We start from the raw sequence: 17194 nt of genomic DNA on the forward strand, positions 1-17194 counted from the left end.
GGGGGGGCGAGGCCACTCCTGCGGGCTGGCCGCGGGTCCCGGTCGGAAGCGTCCGGGCTCAGGTAACGTCGCGGCGCGGTGCCCGGAGAAAGTCTCAGCCCGCCGTGTCTGCTGTCGCCTGATGCCTCAGCTGCGCCCCGTTGAGAAGGTGGACGCAAAACAGGGCAATTTGTTAATTCAGCAGAGTCCTATGAAATGGAGGCAAAACTGTCTCAGCAGTATCCTGGAGGAATCACGGTCTGTCACTGTATCAGTCCTGGGGCTGGGATATACAGGTTGTAAGAAAACAGAAACCCTGCAGAAGATCTCATTTGGTTTGGGGCTTTGTAGTTAAGATCTAGTGGTCTGTGGAGCTAGTAGATGAGAGCTAATCTGGATCATGTAATTTGAAAATCAGAAGTAGCTTAAGCAGGGTTAGCCCTGATAAACTAATACAGAGTTAGCAGAGTACATCTGCTGCCCACATGACTATGCTGCTTCTTGGTATTCAGTCTTGCTCAAGTATTCCTCACACCGTGCTACACGTTATACACACCGTTATGGAAAAAGAACAGCGGTTCCTACCGGTGCTTAGTTTCACTGTGATGATAAGATATCATCATGGTAGTTTAGCTGCCTCTTCCTTGTAGGCAGCACAGGCCATTATTGTTGTTCCAATAGTACTTGAACATGCCCACCAGACCTCCTTTTCTATCTTGCCCTTGCTGAACTTTGTAACATCTGGCTATTTTATGTATGTTTGATTCCCTGACTAAGTCAAGAACACCTTGTGATAACTAATGGCCCATCTATTTCACACTTTTTGTAAAGCTGTGATCTCAGTGTCTCACCACACAGATCATCTGTCAACTAAAAGCACAAGTTCTAGAGGGATCAGCTCAATTTTATGATGAAAACATCAATGAAATAAGTTCTCTCTTTTTGTCCTAAAGTATGTACATACTGTGAAATACAGTACATGCTTAGGTTGTGCCCCCCCCACCTTACTAGGTGGTCTGGTCTTTCAAGAAGTTGGATTATTTTGTGTGTGTACAGATATCTCTCCCATTTTCGATAAAAATTTTGGAGTGATGCTTTCTTGAGATGTTATTTTATAAGAGAAGAAGAGATTTGAAAGATGGAAGGTAGGAAAAGATTGACGGTAGTAAGGTTGCGTATTTGCTTTCAGAATAGTTTTGATTGTCAGGCATCTCATACCCATATTTCCTACATCTCATTGTTAACGCTTAAACAAGTATGTTCATGAAATCAAGAGATACTCAACTGAAGAAGTAGGAGCGCAAATATCAGTATGCGTCTGTATGTGATTTTCTCATCTTTTCCTTTGTTGTCTATGATGAAGCAGAAAAGCAAAAATGTATATATGATGTCATCCTTACAAAGTTATGGGTTATTCGGAATGCTTATCTTCTAAAACATTTAGCAAACACTGAAGAAATGGTAAATATAGAGGAGCTCTCAAGTAGTTCACTTATTCAGAAAAGATGAGGAATGGTTTTTTATCCTCCCTTAAGCATACAGCTGGATTTCAAAGTCTTACAGCTCTTTCAGACTGCTTAGGCATATTTTTTTTGAAAGCTCAGCCTTTCATTAAGGAAGGAATTTTCAGTTGTTAACCTGCTGAATGATGGATGAGGGTGCATGATGAAACATCTCAAAATATCGTGGTCAATTGTTACAGTTATTGATTGAGCTTGATTTTTTTTTTTCTATAAAAAATATGTCCCTCCTATGTCAGTAGTTTTTGAATAACAATGAATTTTATTTTCTAGTTAGTTTTTCTTTCTAAATTTTCTTAACCATTTATGCCATATTCATAATTTAGGGCAATAAGTAGATTAAAAAATGTTCTGTTTTAAACTTGGCAGAATCTAATTTTTGAAATACTGGTAAGAAAGGCTGGAGACAGCTTCAGATAACAGAATAATCCAAGACTTCCAATCCCTTCTGCCTTTTTCAGATACTTCATTGACTGTCAGGTATATTAGAAATCACTGTGGCCCGCAACAACTACCTGCAACAACAAATAGGTAAGCAACAGAACAACACTTTGCACCACTTTCTGATCAGATTTTTGTCAGTTTATGGGTTGTTTAATGTCCTTTATCAATTCGTGTATTCTAATCAAAAGAAAAGGATATTTATTTAATACAAGAGTTTAATATCTTAGAAAGGAATGTCAAAATGGATGCTCACAGGATCAAACCAAAGCAGGTGTTGGTTGTTTTAAATATTGGAAATAATGATTTTGTGACTATAAGGAGATGTTTATTCTAAAAGGGCTGATTCAGAGGGCATCCAGTTGTGTTTGTCATTAACATAAAAAATAACGTATTGGGGGGGGAGGGGGGGGAAGAAGGATACTGAAGTTAACCCAGAGGTTTCACGTGTGTCCTAATCTTCACTGTTAGTGTCACAAAATCATTGAGTATACACAATGTAATTTTTAACTTAAAGAAAAAATGGTTTTACTATAGTTTCCTTGTTTGCAGTAGGCCAAAACGTGAACTCAGTGTTAATGAGTGTTACAAAATTGATACAGTTATTAGAAGCATTTTGTGTAGTTCAGTGGCCAGCCTCCTTTAAATAATTTGACATAAAATTGACTGGCACTGTTAATGTCTGGTAATTGTTATTTTAATCTATTTTCAGAAAAAATTATAAATTGGATATGGCACCCATTTTAGATTGGAAGAAGCTTATGACAAAATTGACTAGTGCTGTTAATGTCTAATAATTGTTATTTTAATTTATTTTCAGAAAAAAATACAGATTGGATATGGCACCCATTTTAGATTGGAAAAAGCTTATGAAAGTTGATCCAGATGCTCTGCCTCATCAAGAGGAATTAGCGGACAGATTGCTGGAGACTATATCCAAGGTACTCAAGGGGAAAACACAACATAAAGGGTTTGTTACACATTCTTCTCTAAACTCTCTCTGGTCCATCACATACATACATGATTTATTTTGTGGATTTCATTGGTATTTGTATAAAAACACTATGTTGTCTTCTTAGGTTGATGGAAAAGACCTAAAAACTGAAACTCTGAAACAACTGATACAACTTTTTAAAATTACTCAGTCACTGTTGAAGGTTTGTATTAATCCTCACTTTCTACAATTCTGCAGATGCATTTGCTTATTTTTTGTTTAAATGAAAACATCATTGCTCTTTTGTGTGTGTGTGTGTGTGTGTGTGTGTTTGTTTTCCTGTATTGAACACAATGGTTACAACTAGAAGCATTTATGTACTAAATGTATGCTTTGCACCAGAGTATCCGCTTGTAGCTGTTGGGATTATGGCATGTAGCAGTGACTAAGTGAAGTGACTATGACTAACATAGTTAAATAGTTAAGGAACCTTAGTTTTATAGATGGAGAATGCACACACCTCCAGAATTGGTTAGATGTTGTGAGTTATTGGTAATGACTTTAACTTTAATAGAAGTTTTTGTGGTAGGTTGATGCTTTAGAGTAAATAAAAATGTCACCATGAATAGAAAAACACCACTATCCTAAAACTGATCCTGTGAATCTATCATACTTTCTCGTATTTATTCATAAATGTATTGAAAGCAAGAAATAAGAGCAGCATAGGTGAGTGCATTGATTTTTGAGAGACTTTTTTACTGTTTTTAATTCTCAGCAGTGTACTTTTGAATGTTTAAAGTAGCCCTATAGGATAAATTACTAAAGAAGTTATTTCAACAATCGGAACTTCTTAATTGTCCTCATGGGGAAAAATGGGAGTGGTTTCATTTGTTTAAAGAAAGAAAATCGATGTCCTTTTGTAAACGTTTTCATAATTTTAAATGTGAAGTCTATGGATCAATCTTTTAATATATGTTAGTAGTCAATATTTCTTCTTTGTTTACTTTTTTCCCCAGATGAAAGCTCAAGAGGTAGAGCTGGCACTAGAAGAAGTTGAAAAAGCTGGGGAAGAGCAAGCCAAATGTGGTAACCAAGGCTTTTTATGCTGTTCCTAAATTATTTGTTAAATGTATTTTTTCAGGGTGTGTGTTTTTTTTGTTTGTTTGTTTTTTTTGTTTTTGTTTTGGTTTTGGTTTTTTTTTAATTTATGGAACTGAATAAAATACCAACTGCTCTGAAGTCAGTCACTTCAGCAAAGCCAAATATTTAGACTGAGGTTAACCATTGTTCTTTTATGTACTTTTTACCTTGTTGGGTAAATCACTGTATCTGTTCTATTTTAACAGAAAATCAATTTAAAACAAAGGTGATGAAACTTCAAAATGAATTAGAGGTATGTTTTAATTTTTTTTTAGTTTACAGACTGCTTTTTGGTGGGGGTTTTTTAATGTGTTTATTTAGACAGGTATTTTAATCTAGTAGAGATGTAATAGCCCAACATTTTACTAATACTTTTTATTGGCTTTTGAATATTCATCAGCCTCCAGTTTGCAAAAACCTGTATGTACAATGTATTTTTTATACTTGAATAAATCCTGGGTTTTTTTAGAGATTTACAAGTTTTGCTGAAATAAGCTAGTGTTCTCTTCCTGTTGCTTTTCCTGAACATTAGGAACGTTCGTTTTAGCATCTGCTTTGGGTTTTTAGTTCGTTCTGTTTTGAAGTACTGTACTATATTTATAATGTTACTTTAATGCTCTTAAGATGGCACAAAGATCTTCTGGTGGTCGTGATACTCGTTTTTTACGTGATGAGATCCGCCAACTGGAAAAACAATTAGAACAAAAGGAGAAACAGTTAACCAATATAGAAAAAGAATTGGAAAAAGAGAAGAAAGTGAATGAACAGGTAAGAAGGACTTCAGCTTGACATCTCTAAAAGCTGCTCTGGCACATCTTTTGAAAAATTGATGTTCTGAAAAGACCTCTGAAATGAAAAAAAGTAGCGATGAAATGGAACTGCTGTCTGTTTATTTTCTGTTTTGTTTCTGGAGTTCTTTGTTTTCATAGTTTATGGTGTTAGTGATACACATATAATAGTTTTCCATCTTGCTCTAGCTTGCTCTTCGAAATGAAGATGCCGAAAATGAAAACATCAAATTAAGGAGAGAGGTGAGTAAAGAATTACTGCTGATTTACTGTATTTTTATTTACAAATATATTACTAGTTTTATGTATTTATAATCTTTGGTGTGGCATGATATTTAATTCTGTTTTAGAGCATTTTCCTTATGACTGGTACAAAGAGAATATGGAATTTTAATCACATTTAGCAAATATATAGTTCATCTACTCTAATGAAGCTTAGTTCATTGAGGTCAGAAGGTGTCTACATTTGAATTTATGTACTCCTACTGTGCATTAAGTTTGTCTGGATTTTGTGTGTTGAATTTTTAGTATTTTTCTTAGATACTATAGACAAATAGATTTGGTGGATATTAGACAAGATTCTGTTTATGCTTGTTACTTTTGTTAAGATTGTCTGATTAGTTAAAATTATAAAAAGTCAAAAGTTAATATAAATTCAAAGATAGACTTAACATTATTACTAGAAATTTTCTTAATCATTCTCTTGAAAAACTTTTTCTAGCTGCTTTTAGAAAAAAAAAGAATGTTTTATAGCATTTAATACCTGTAATCTTGGCCTCTGGGAGAATAAAACAGACATCAAAAGTTAATTTAATGTCGTGGGGGAAACCTTGAGAATCATTCCTCAAAATGCCCTGTTACATATGTGCATGTATGTATGTACATGCATGCACATGTTTATAGAAAACTCTGTATTTATTTTGTCTCTGTTTTGATTCCTATTTAGTCTTCCTAAAGAAAAGATACTTTCTGATGTTTTTCATGCTTTGTTCTCTTGGTCTTGTTTTCTCCTTTTTAATCTGAAGAAAAAACACATAAAGAAAAAGGTGAGACTTCAAAGTTTTTTAAAAGCATACTGTAGGAATTTGGATGGGTTTTGACTGTCTTAGCTTGCTGTGTTAGCAAGACTCTGTTAGCTTGCTAGAAAAGCAACAAATTTGCCTTCAACTCTGAAAATAGATTTAAGTTTGAATTGCTTTCTGTGCAGAATGAACAATTGCGTCAGGATGTAGTTGACTATCAGAGGCAAATAGATTCCCAAAAAGAAACAATTCTAGTACGAAGAGGAGAGGATTCTGATTACAGAACACAGTTGTCCAAAAAGAACTTTGAGCTTGTCCAGTATTTGGATGAAATTCAGGTAAAATCTATGTGTAGTTTTTCACAAAGCTGTGTCAATTTACAGATCAAGTCATGTGGAGTAAGGGAATTTGCAATGCAGTTGGGATTTGTGATGCATATCCTTTGCATCTGTGAATCTGGCAGAGCTAATGAAGTTACTGGCAATGAGAGCTGTATCTTTTATTTGCTGTTAGGATTTGTTCAAGTTGATAATCTAGAGGTAAAACACTCTCATCTGTGCTAATTTCATATAAGACTTCTAAGTCTTACATCTAAAGTAGCTATCAATGAATGCTTATACAGGTATCAAGATGTGCACTTTTTAAAAGCAGCTTTTTCTTTAATTTTGCAGAATTTGACTGAAGCTAACGAGAAGTTAGACATTCAAAACCAAGAAATGAGGAAGAATCTTGAGGAATCTGTGCAAGAAATGGAGAAGATGACTGATGAATATAACAGAATGAAACTTATTGTGCAACAATCTGATATTGTAATGGATCAGTTAAGAAAAGAGAAAGAACACTACAAATTTCAAGTAAGAACTGACTCAGTGTAATTTTTTTTTTAGATTTCTCCTGTATTTTCATATTTCAGCTTAAATTAGAAAACATTCAGCATACCTAGTTAAAAACACACGCTCTATTAAAATATTCTCTAAAAGTAGTGTGAGCTTTAAATGTGGTGCAAAGGTTAAAACTTGACTTCTGATCACAATTTTTTTGACTTTTTTGTACAAAATATTAGTAATACTCTGTTCTTAAGAGTCATGACCTTTTCTTGGTGCTGTAATGCTAACTGGTTAAATTGTATGTGCTTGATGTACTGTGTTTTTATATATAGATTGCTTAATCAAAACATTTTTGTGATATGATGTTCATCCAAATGGCATTTCTAGGTTCAAGAGCTTTCAGACCACCTGAAAGCAAAGAATGAGGAAGACGATCCACTCATGGCAGCTGTAAATGCAAAAGTTGATGAATGGAAGGTACTTTTTAATATTTTTTTATTATTTTTAGGAATTATTTCAAGTGTTCTGATGGTGTTTTATCTTCTTTTCAGAAAATCTTAGCTTCAAAAGATGAGGAACTCCTAGAGTATCAGCAAATGTTACTTAACTTGAAAGAGAAAATGAAAATGGCCCAACTTGATGTAGACAGAAACAGTATAATGGCCCTTCAGCAGGTACAGTCTATGTGAGAAATTACACACATAGAAATTACCATTCGCTAAATATGCTAGTGATCAGATAACTATTTAGTCTTTCATAGTTTGCAAATACCAGAATATCTATTACTTGTGTTTGAGAATTGTGAGACAGGTCAAGTCATTCTGCTACAAAGTTAGCTTAATAGATAATGCAGAAAGGAAACTTCTCTTGTGGTATGTATGAACTGATCTCTTGGTAGTTGGTTCTGTTACTTCCATATTTATCTTTTCTAACTGTTAGTAGAATGATTGCTTTAACATCTAAGCATCCATAATTGAATGGCTTTAAATGATAGCTTACTTTCTGTCCTATAAATTTGTTAGTTAAGGAAGAGTCTTACGTAGTGTTTAATTTTCTGTGTTTGTCTCACCTGATGCCATACTGATGTCTGTGGTTCAGACCATGATAGAGCTAGTTGAATTTAAGCATCTCTCATATTCATACAAAATTACATAGTTCTTTATGATTTTGAATTTCTTCACTTTCTTGAAAAACGTAAAAAGAATAACTAAATAACATGTCCCATTAAGAATCCTGAAATATGCATTATGGGAAGCGTACCAGGATGATTTTCTGCCTTGCTTCAAGTTTTTTAAAGAAATTCATCATGATGTTTATGTTACATATTGGGCTCTTGTAGGTTGAGCAGTATGGTAAGGTATGCTCGTGCAGTTTTCCAAAACTAGGAACAGATAGCTTCTCAGGAGAAAGAAACACTTAAGTATAAATCAGCCTCTGATGATCAGAAGAGGAACGCAACGAAAGTAACTTTGATAAGCAGCTGTAGAGTCTGGTTTTAGCTGGCTAGATAGCTATAGAGGTTGCTTTTTTGGATATCTGTCATTAGCATGATGTTTTGAGCAGTTTTGTGGAAATAAGCATATTTTTAAAGCAGTCACTTAAAAATTAAATCAAGTTACTGCACTGTGTACTTTTACTCTTTCTTTTATTTTTCCTGCTTTACCTTTATATACGCAACTTCTAGATAATATCTGAACTCTATGTTGTAAGTACAGTTTATTTGATGTTTTGTAAATTGTTTTGTATTAGCTACTTTTAATTTCTTCATTTACAGTGTGGTGTTCTATGTTGGTAGCTTACCTGTCAGTAAAGAAGAATACTGTAATGGAGTTTCTTTTTTTGAGTGTGTAGGGTGTGCAAGAGCGAGATGCTCAAATAAGGTTGCTTACCGAGCAAGTGGAACAGTATACCAAAGAAATGGAACAAAATGCATTTGTTATTGAGAAATTAAAATATGATCTCCAAAAAGATAAAGGTAACATGACCATTTTATTTTAATGTCTATGGAAAAGAAAATAAGAAATGACACATTTTCTCTGCATTCTTTATTCTCTAGAAATAAAAAAAATAATTGCAGTATTTGATTAATATTAATCTCTTTTTTTTTTTTGTTTATTTCCATTTATTAAACATTTGAGTTTAAATTTATTTACTGTACCCTAACCCCAAGAAAACTACACCTAGTCTGTAAAGGTTAGAGCATAACATATAAGGTCTCAGCTCTACCAAGAATTGCAAACGAGTGGTAACATGCAATTCAAAATAAAGTCTGATGTCCCTTACATACACTTATTTCTTGTAAGTATTGTTTGAATGAATGATTAGGGGATAAAAAAAAGCTCTCATATGCAGTCTTTTGTAATCACTTCATTAAAAAGAGCAGAAAATTAAGATCTTTATAACATCATCAGAAGTGTTTCTTTCTTGCTTAATGACTGATAGCAAGAATTCCTAGTTGAACTGTAAACAGATCAAGGTTTTTCTTTTCAGGTCACTCATCTCTTGCTCAGCAGAATCGTATTGGGGATATGGAAGAAAAGTTAAAAATGCTAGAAGAGAGAACTAAGGAGGCTGAGAAATCAGCAGAATTAGCAGAAGCAGATGCTAGAGAAAAGGACAAAGAGCTTGTTGAGGCTCTGAAACGAATGAAAGACTATGAACTGGTAAACAATTTGTCAGAGCAGACAGGGTATTTCACATATTTTAGGAGATTATTTTGTCCTTCCACTTTTTATTAAATATGTTCTAATTAGAAATTAAATTCATGACTTCTGATATTGTGGGGTGGTTTTTTTTTCTTTCATAATAACATTTAGTGGTCACTGACTGCCTTCAATTTGTTAGCCTTAAAAATTTTTACAAGTTAAAACTTATAACAGTATAATATGGGCTTCTGAAGTCCATTGAAAAATAATTGAACACTCAAGAGACAATTCTTTGAAGGGTTGTGTAGTAAGAGGACTCAGTTTTGAAATATGGAGAGACTCCTCTGTAGTCAGAATACAGATTTGCAGGATCTGCTTTTTATTCAGTAACTTTTCTCACTAAGCATAGTGCAGAAGAGTGAGACAGGTTGAAAAACATTTTTCATGTCTGTGTAATGATGAAAGATTCATAATTTATTTTCTTATATCTTGTGTTGGTGGTTTTGTTTTTACTTTCCATTTGGGTTTTTACAGGGAATATATGGTTTGGAAGAGGCTGTTGCTGAAATTAAAGGTTTAAAAAAGCAAATCAAAATACGAGATCATGAGATTGAAACATTAATTAAGGAAGTCAATAAACTTGAACTTAAAATAAATTATTTTCTTGATGAAAATGAAGAACTCAGAGAGCGCTTAGGTATGCTACATCCATTATGTTTTCAATTATTTATTGTGTAAGAATTTAATTAACATATTATAGAAATACTTTGTTAAGTAACTACTTGGAAATAATTTTGTATATTCTGCAAGCAGTTTTAGTTAGGACAAACTGCATAAATGTACATGACTAAACTGGAATGTACATGACTAAACTTGGCTTACAGGTTGCTTTGACCGAAGAAAGTAGGAGAATAAGATTTGTAGTGCTTTTTTTGGTTTTGGTTCCTCTTTGACTGTACACCACTAATCAATTTTGTAATATGTTATTTAGAAACCATAACATACTGAAGTTGTAATGCTAGATTGAAAACACAAAGAAAACTTTGGATAGGCTTATTTTACGTAGAAGAATCTAAACATGAACGTAGTTACTTTTAGGTGGCATTTTATTTCCTTTTTTTTGTGAGTAACTGAAGTAAAATTATGCTTTCTTCTGGCACTATTATATGAAGCATAAGATGTGTGTACATAAATAGAAATACATATATTCAGCTATCAACGTATTTTCTTTAATTCTACTTGACTAGTTATATTCTGATTTAAATTAACTGCATTCCAAATATTACTAACATTAATGTTCCTCCTTAATGACTACTTATACAACATATACTGTGTTTTAGGTCTTGAGCCAAAGACAATGATTGATTTAGATGAATTCAGAAACAGCAAAGTACTGAAGCAGCAGCAATATAGAGCTGAAAACCAGATTCTTTTGCAAGAGGCAAGTGTTAAATCAAATTTTTGTGTAAGAGCTACATAATAAACATGTCTTTGAACAAAATGAAATACTGATCTGTGAATGATAATATGCAGATTGAAAGACTAGAAGAGGAAAGAATTGAACTGAAAAAACAGATTCGTAAGTTGGCTCAAGAGAAAGGAAGAAGAGCTGCGACAATAGGTAGGGTTTTTTTTAATATAAACTGTCCTTTAAAAAACATGTGGTCTGTACTTAGTAATATAGCTATGTTTTATATTTACTCATTTGTTTAAATTACAAGGTTGAATACATTTCATTGAATCTGAGGAACAGGTGAGTGGTTTTGTGTTTTCATAGTAACTTAGTAATACATCACTGCGAGTTGTGTCATTAGCCTGTAGTTTTTAGATACAGAATGATCTCACCATGATTTCCAGTAAATCTATGTAATGTATAGGTTTCAAAAATCTTAAAACTTCAATTCTGTTCCACCCAGGGAAGCATAATACGCTTAAATGGAAAGGTTTACACCTTACTTTGCAGGTAGAAAACTAGAACTCAGTTATACTAAATGGAACATATTCCCTTGCCAATTTAAAATTCATTATCTTTTATTACTTGTACATTTACTTGCAATTAGGATTGGATTCTGGTGATGTGCAGATAACTGATAGCTTTACTGAAGAAAAGAGCAAAAATAAGAGGAAATTGGATTTCTTGAATAGACATGATATTGCTGAAGTAAAAGCAAAGGTAGGTTCATAAAACAAGTTAATAATCATTGTGTTTCTCTTTCAAAATAAAAATAATGTTAATTTGTAAATATCTGTTCAAATGTTTCTTTAGGTGCTTTTATTAACTGCTTTTAAAAAAAATCCAAAAATCAATAATTTGTAATTTTTTTAGAAGACTAATGAATATCCTGTATTGTTTGTGAATATAGGCTAGCAGCTTGTATAACATGGAAGGGAGAAACACACTTTCAGATAGACAAGCACCAGTTACACTTCCGAAGTCAGAGAAAGATATAATTGAAAACAGTAAGGCTGTGGGAAATCTACCTAGAAGACTATCTGGCATACCTGAGAATTTAGATAACTTGGAAAATGACAGAAATACTTATTTGGATCATTTAGGTTCAAAACATGTGACAGAGTGACAACTGGTTAATGACAACTGCAGTTCTGAAACTCTTAGTATAAAACAGCTTTATGTTATCACCAGAGCTACAATTTATACAGACATCAGAGATAACAGATTATACAGACGATAGAGAGATGTTAAAAGACTTAAAATCAGATTACATAGGTTCATTTTCTGGTTATCAGAGAGTGTGTCAGACCTCAGAGGTAAATAACCAAAATTACAGAAACAAACCATCTTTTCAGAATCAAGTATCCATAACTTCTAATTCAGACCAAACAGGTCAGGAAAATTTTTTTGCCCAGGACTATCTCTCAGCAAAATCTGATTTCCTTGTGCATCTGCCCTTGGAAAGCTAGTAATGCACAAAACACAAATGACATTGAAGGACAAGCAGGACTATTCACAATTAAAGTTTTCTGATGTAACCACCTTTCAAGAAGACAAAGAAAAGAAATGCCCAACAAAACTGTTGCAAGTAAAAGCTTTGGAAAGTGGACTTGAAAATGGACAATCAGAATACTCAGGTCAGGTCAGGTAGATCCTGTTGAAAATGTCATAGAGCAGTTGAGAGAATTAGCCCTTCTTAGATCACAGGTGAGACACCTTTATAGTATGTATGTTTATATCTATTGCAGTTATTTGGAAGATAAATGATAAAGATGTGTTAGTTTAATCTTTATTAATTAAAGCTATAAAGGATAGTTCTGATAGAATTAGGCATTTTTTTTGTAATTAAAAAAGTGCTAAATCTTAATTTGCAGTTTATTTATTGACATAGGATTGAAAAAAGTAGGCATGAATTTTCATTGTGTTGGAGGAAAAAGTCTGCATAACACTTGTGTACATGCATGTAGATGGGTATGAAGAGAGAACAGTTTTTATTCTAAGACCTTACACTTGTCTGTGTAAGCAAAGCACTCATCACTTTTCTTATTAGTGCAGACAGCCTTGCATCTCATACAAATCATGCAACTGTATTTTAAATAGCATAGTTTAAGGGTTATTTTAAAAAATTGTTTAAAATAAATAGAACATGCAAATGGTAGTTTAGAAGTGTTAGTTGAATGAAGTAGGGACTGAATCAGTCCTTTGGTATGAAAGATAGAAGATGAGATTTCTGTTAAAAGACGCAGATGTTATTTGACTAGAGATCATCTCTTAGCTCCAGAGAGAACAGATAGTGTAAAGTTAGATTTGTGGAATGAGAAAGGCCTTTCCTTCTGGGAAACGTCTAAGAGGTTCCTGTGTTGGTTCTTCTGTCCTTTTATCCATTTCCCTGCGAAATGACAAAGATAATGTTGATCTGTTTTCTGGAAAAAATATTTCCAATGAAAAATTCCATTACTTATTAAAATGATCTCTAATGATAAAATCTTTTAGGTTCTCAAAAGGGTTTTTGAAAACTCTGCAATCAGTGAAAGAATGGGTTGACTTTGGGATGCTTGCTGTGGTTTCTTTTATTCACATGGTAAATCATATAAAAAAATTAAGTCACTGGAAGCTTCCTAAATTGGTATATTTTTGTTGAAATGCTGCATTGGTCTTCCATGTAGTGGAGGACATAGCTTTGATTGCTAGAGATACATCTGGAGCATGGATTAAGCCAGTCCATCAGAGTCTCACAGACTTGGTCTGTACCAGAGTGTTCCATTTAATCACATAATCATCTAGGTTGGAAAACACCTTGAAGATCATCTAGTCCAAACAATTCTTGGTCATGACCCAAGAATACATGTTTCCCTAGACAGTGTTATATGGGATACACCTTGTGTAATTCTTATAGTGAATCTAGCTCTGTTGCCATTGCATTTCAGGCAGGAGATTCAGATGTGGGCTAGGAAATTTTCATGAATATTTACTTCAAATTTGAAAAAAGGCTGGGACTAGAACATTAGATTGCTAAAATTAGAATGTGTGCATTTTTTGTCTGTGAGAAGCCATCTAAGAATGGGATGAAGAAACATCACAGTTACAATGTAGAAGACAAGCAAATAGGTCTTTCCTGTCTTTTAACTGAAATGTTTTGGAACTGATGGCATTTCTCTTGAGCCTGTTGAGCTATGTAATCGATCAATGGAAAGTATAAGTCTATATACATCAGACTTTTTTCAATTATACAACAGTTTTTCCATGCTACAGGAGTGTGCTTTGCTGTTGTGATTTCTCTTAAACTAGTGCACTAGCCAAGCTATGGAGTGCATTTTCAGTAGAAAAGAAGTGGAATTTTTTTTTATATTTTGGAAGATAAGTCTTGGAAATATAATTCTTTTGTATATAAATGGAGATAGAATCCTGTACTACTAACTTACTGTTGGATTTTTTTTTAGAATGAGCAGATACCGAGATTTGTTGATCAAGAGTATGCTAAATAGTTATGCAGAATTAAATCTTGAAAGATGCAGGTCAGGTGGTGCAGGTAGTACGATGTTTAAAAATAAAACCGAAATGGGATAAATATTTATAAAAGTTTATTCATGGTTTAACTAATTTTTTCCTGATAATTTTGTTGCTGTGAAGATGAAGCTGTTTCTTTGATTGTTGCCTTCTATATAGCACCTCATTTTGGTTTACATACTGTGTAATTACACTGCTGAATATATATGGATTAGCAATATTTTTAAGCATTTATTCTCATTTAACCACAGACTCTTAGGAAAATTCTAATACTCAAATTCTGAAAGTACAATTTTTGAGTCTTTGTTCTTTTCTTTAGAATGCCTATCTTGCAAATGAATTAAGCCTGAGAGAGAGAGATTTGGAGAAGAACAGGACTGTTATAGCCAAATTTCAATCCAAATGTAAGTTGCAACGTGTTTTAAAACTAGGGAATATTATCAGGTACCTGCAGATAGTTTGCTTATTTGTTGTTAGTTCAGTTTCTGTGATTGGGACCATGAATATCAGGCTTTACTGTTTCTGTTTTAAATGCAGTTTACTTTGGTATCTTTCACAATGACTGAATTTGCTGTGTACATAGAAGGTTATTATAAAATCATTCTGATATACTTCTGAACTGTAGAGACAATGCTTGTGAATTAAACCAGGTGTGAACACAATAATTAGAAAACAATGAATGTAAATGGTATTTATCAAATTGGAATTTCTTTGAATTCTCTTTAATTACTTTTAAAATATTTTGTGTTTTTATTAGTGTACATCTTTGTGTGCATGTGTATAAATACATACATAGTGTTGCTAATTTTAAATTTGTGATAGTACATGAAAAGTAGCTTATTCATGCTAAATACATTAAACTAGGACCTCTCATGTTTTTCCTTCCTGAATCAGACCTAAAAAGGGCTTTAAGTCTGTGAGGGATCCCAGTTATGACACTTACACAATTTACTTGTGTAATTGTAGTGCTTTTCTGGCTCCAAGGAATTGTTGGAGAATTAAACCACTTCCTGCTTATATATGTATGTATGCAAGCTGAATGTACCTATGCAAGCTGAAGTGCACTGCTTGCAAGCTCTGAAATAAAAATAATGCTGATTTATCTAGACAAGATCTTATTTTTTTTCTCCCAGAGAATATGAATTCTAAAAAGTCTGTTTGACTTTTCAAAATAGAATTGATGAAACTGCTCATACTGCTCCAAATTTTGCAGTTCACTCCAAGGGTCTTCAGGACAGGTACCATATTGTTAAGATGCAGAGAATGTCCTGACAGGTCTGTTGTGGTTTTTTGAAAGTTTCCAGACTTCTTGCTCAGCACTAAAAACTCTGGAATTCCAGTGAGAAACTAATGGTGGCAGGAAAATTGTATGTCTTGAGTGTCCTTATTACAGACAAATAATTTAAATGTTCTTTTTTCTCAGTCTTCAGCAGGAGTTTTGGTAATTCCTATATACTTCATTGCTACACCCAAACATTTCCAAGATAGTCACGTTTCCGGATTTGTGAAAGCCAGTCAGGCTACTAAAGAACGATAAAAAGTAGCAGGAAAAATTGAAGACTAGAATGTTCAGTAAAGTCAAATTTGTTCCATGAAGCATTTCTTTTTGTTAGTATTCTCCAGCAAAACACACTCTTTGGCTATTCCTAGCAGCTCTACTTTTAACTTCCTAATTGGTTGTGTCTATATGTAGTATAAACATTCTTTTTATATATTAAATCAACAAGTATTATGATGAAGTGTCCGAGGAAACCTTAACTCATTTTTTCACTGCTTTTAGATACATTTTCAATTTTGATTTCAGTAAAAGAATTATCTGAAGAGAATAAACAACTTGAACAAGGAATGAAAGAAATATTGCAAGCTGTCAAGGAAATGCAGAAGGATCCTAGTGTGAAGGGAGGAGAAACAGCCTTAATAATCCCTAGTCTGGATCGCTTAGTTAATGTAAGCTTGCTTTCTAAAGTATTACTTAGCTTTATAGGATTTACAGGATTTTTTTTTTTTTTATCCTCCTCAATTATTGGGTTATTGTACAATTAAATAGTAGCTGCCTTATACATATGCTTCCTTAGTTACAAGTATGAGCATGTAGTGTGACACCGCTTAAAAAAATGCAAATTAAAAATATACAGCAGCAAGAGATTACCAATAAGAATTAGAAAAAAAAGAAAGTCTTTGGCTGAATAGTATAAAACAGTCTTTGGCAAGTTTATTGTCTCTGTCATAAAGCTTAGGTAAATGTTTGTTTGCATGTCTTTTATCTCTATGGGAACTGCAGGAAATGTGTAAGAAAAGCTCTTTAATCGAACATGTTACCAAAAAAAATTAGTGTTTTTACAAGAAAAATTAACCATTTAAATCACAGTCTGTGGCAAATATACCATCCAGAAACTGATAAGTAGGTTTTAAAATGTTACATTTTCATGCTTTTTGCTAATTTCATGTAGGCTCCAGGTTATTATGAAAAAACAATGCTTTTCTGCGTTTTTTCTCTGTTAATTAAATGTTTACTGCATTAGGCAATGGAGTCAAAGAATTCAGAGGGAATCTTTGATGCTAGTGTGCACTTGAAAGCTCAGGTTGACCAGCTTACAGGACGAAATGAAGAATTAAGACAAGAACTGAAACAGACTCAGAAGGAGGCAACAACTTTCTCTAATCAGCTGGCAAATGCAAATGAAAAGGTATACAATTTATTTTATAGTATTTATTTTGTACTTGAAAAGTCGCTGCTCTGATGAGTTAGAACAAAACTACACAATCTACAAGATACTGAATGTAGCTGATATGAACAGTATAATCAAAATCTTAATTAAATTAATCTTAATTAAATTTATGTGTTGGATCTACCAATTTGTTCCTTTTATGTTCAAATCTTACTCTTCTTAATGTTACTTTATCCTTGGAATGTTCTATCATGTTAAACACCAGGCAC

The 17194-nt window shown here is 33.2% G+C and overlaps 1 protein-coding gene across 1 annotated transcript in view; it reads left to right on the forward strand.

Annotated features, from left to right (window-relative positions):
* The first annotated feature begins 6 nt into the window (after positions 1-6).
* Positions 7-17194, forward strand: part of CEP290 (centrosomal protein 290) — a 54005-nt gene continuing 36817 nt past the window's right edge. Inside the window, exons 1-22 of the mRNA XM_026861664.1 lie at positions 7-148; positions 1961-2013; positions 2757-2881; positions 3020-3097; positions 3891-3960; positions 4221-4267; positions 4639-4782; positions 4992-5045; positions 5828-5848; positions 6010-6162; positions 6496-6678; positions 7039-7128; positions 7203-7325; positions 8503-8626; positions 9142-9314; positions 9831-9993; positions 10637-10737; positions 10830-10917; positions 11357-11469; positions 14576-14660; positions 16061-16203; positions 16779-16943. Coding sequence (XP_026717465.1) covers positions 2780-2881; positions 3020-3097; positions 3891-3960; positions 4221-4267; positions 4639-4782; positions 4992-5045; positions 5828-5848; positions 6010-6162; positions 6496-6678; positions 7039-7128; positions 7203-7325; positions 8503-8626; positions 9142-9314; positions 9831-9993; positions 10637-10737; positions 10830-10917; positions 11357-11469; positions 14576-14660; positions 16061-16203; positions 16779-16943 — 2220 coding nt within the window. The 5' untranslated portion in view covers positions 7-148; positions 1961-2013; positions 2757-2779. The remainder of the gene's footprint in view (positions 149-1960; positions 2014-2756; positions 2882-3019; positions 3098-3890; positions 3961-4220; positions 4268-4638; positions 4783-4991; positions 5046-5827; positions 5849-6009; positions 6163-6495; positions 6679-7038; positions 7129-7202; positions 7326-8502; positions 8627-9141; positions 9315-9830; positions 9994-10636; positions 10738-10829; positions 10918-11356; positions 11470-14575; positions 14661-16060; positions 16204-16778; positions 16944-17194) is intronic.

The sequence above is a fragment of the Athene cunicularia genome, assembly GCF_003259725.1.
Source record: "Athene cunicularia isolate RWA chromosome 1 unlocalized genomic scaffold, athCun1 chr1_part2, whole genome shotgun sequence".
Taxonomy (NCBI): domain Eukaryota; kingdom Metazoa; phylum Chordata; class Aves; order Strigiformes; family Strigidae; genus Athene; species Athene cunicularia.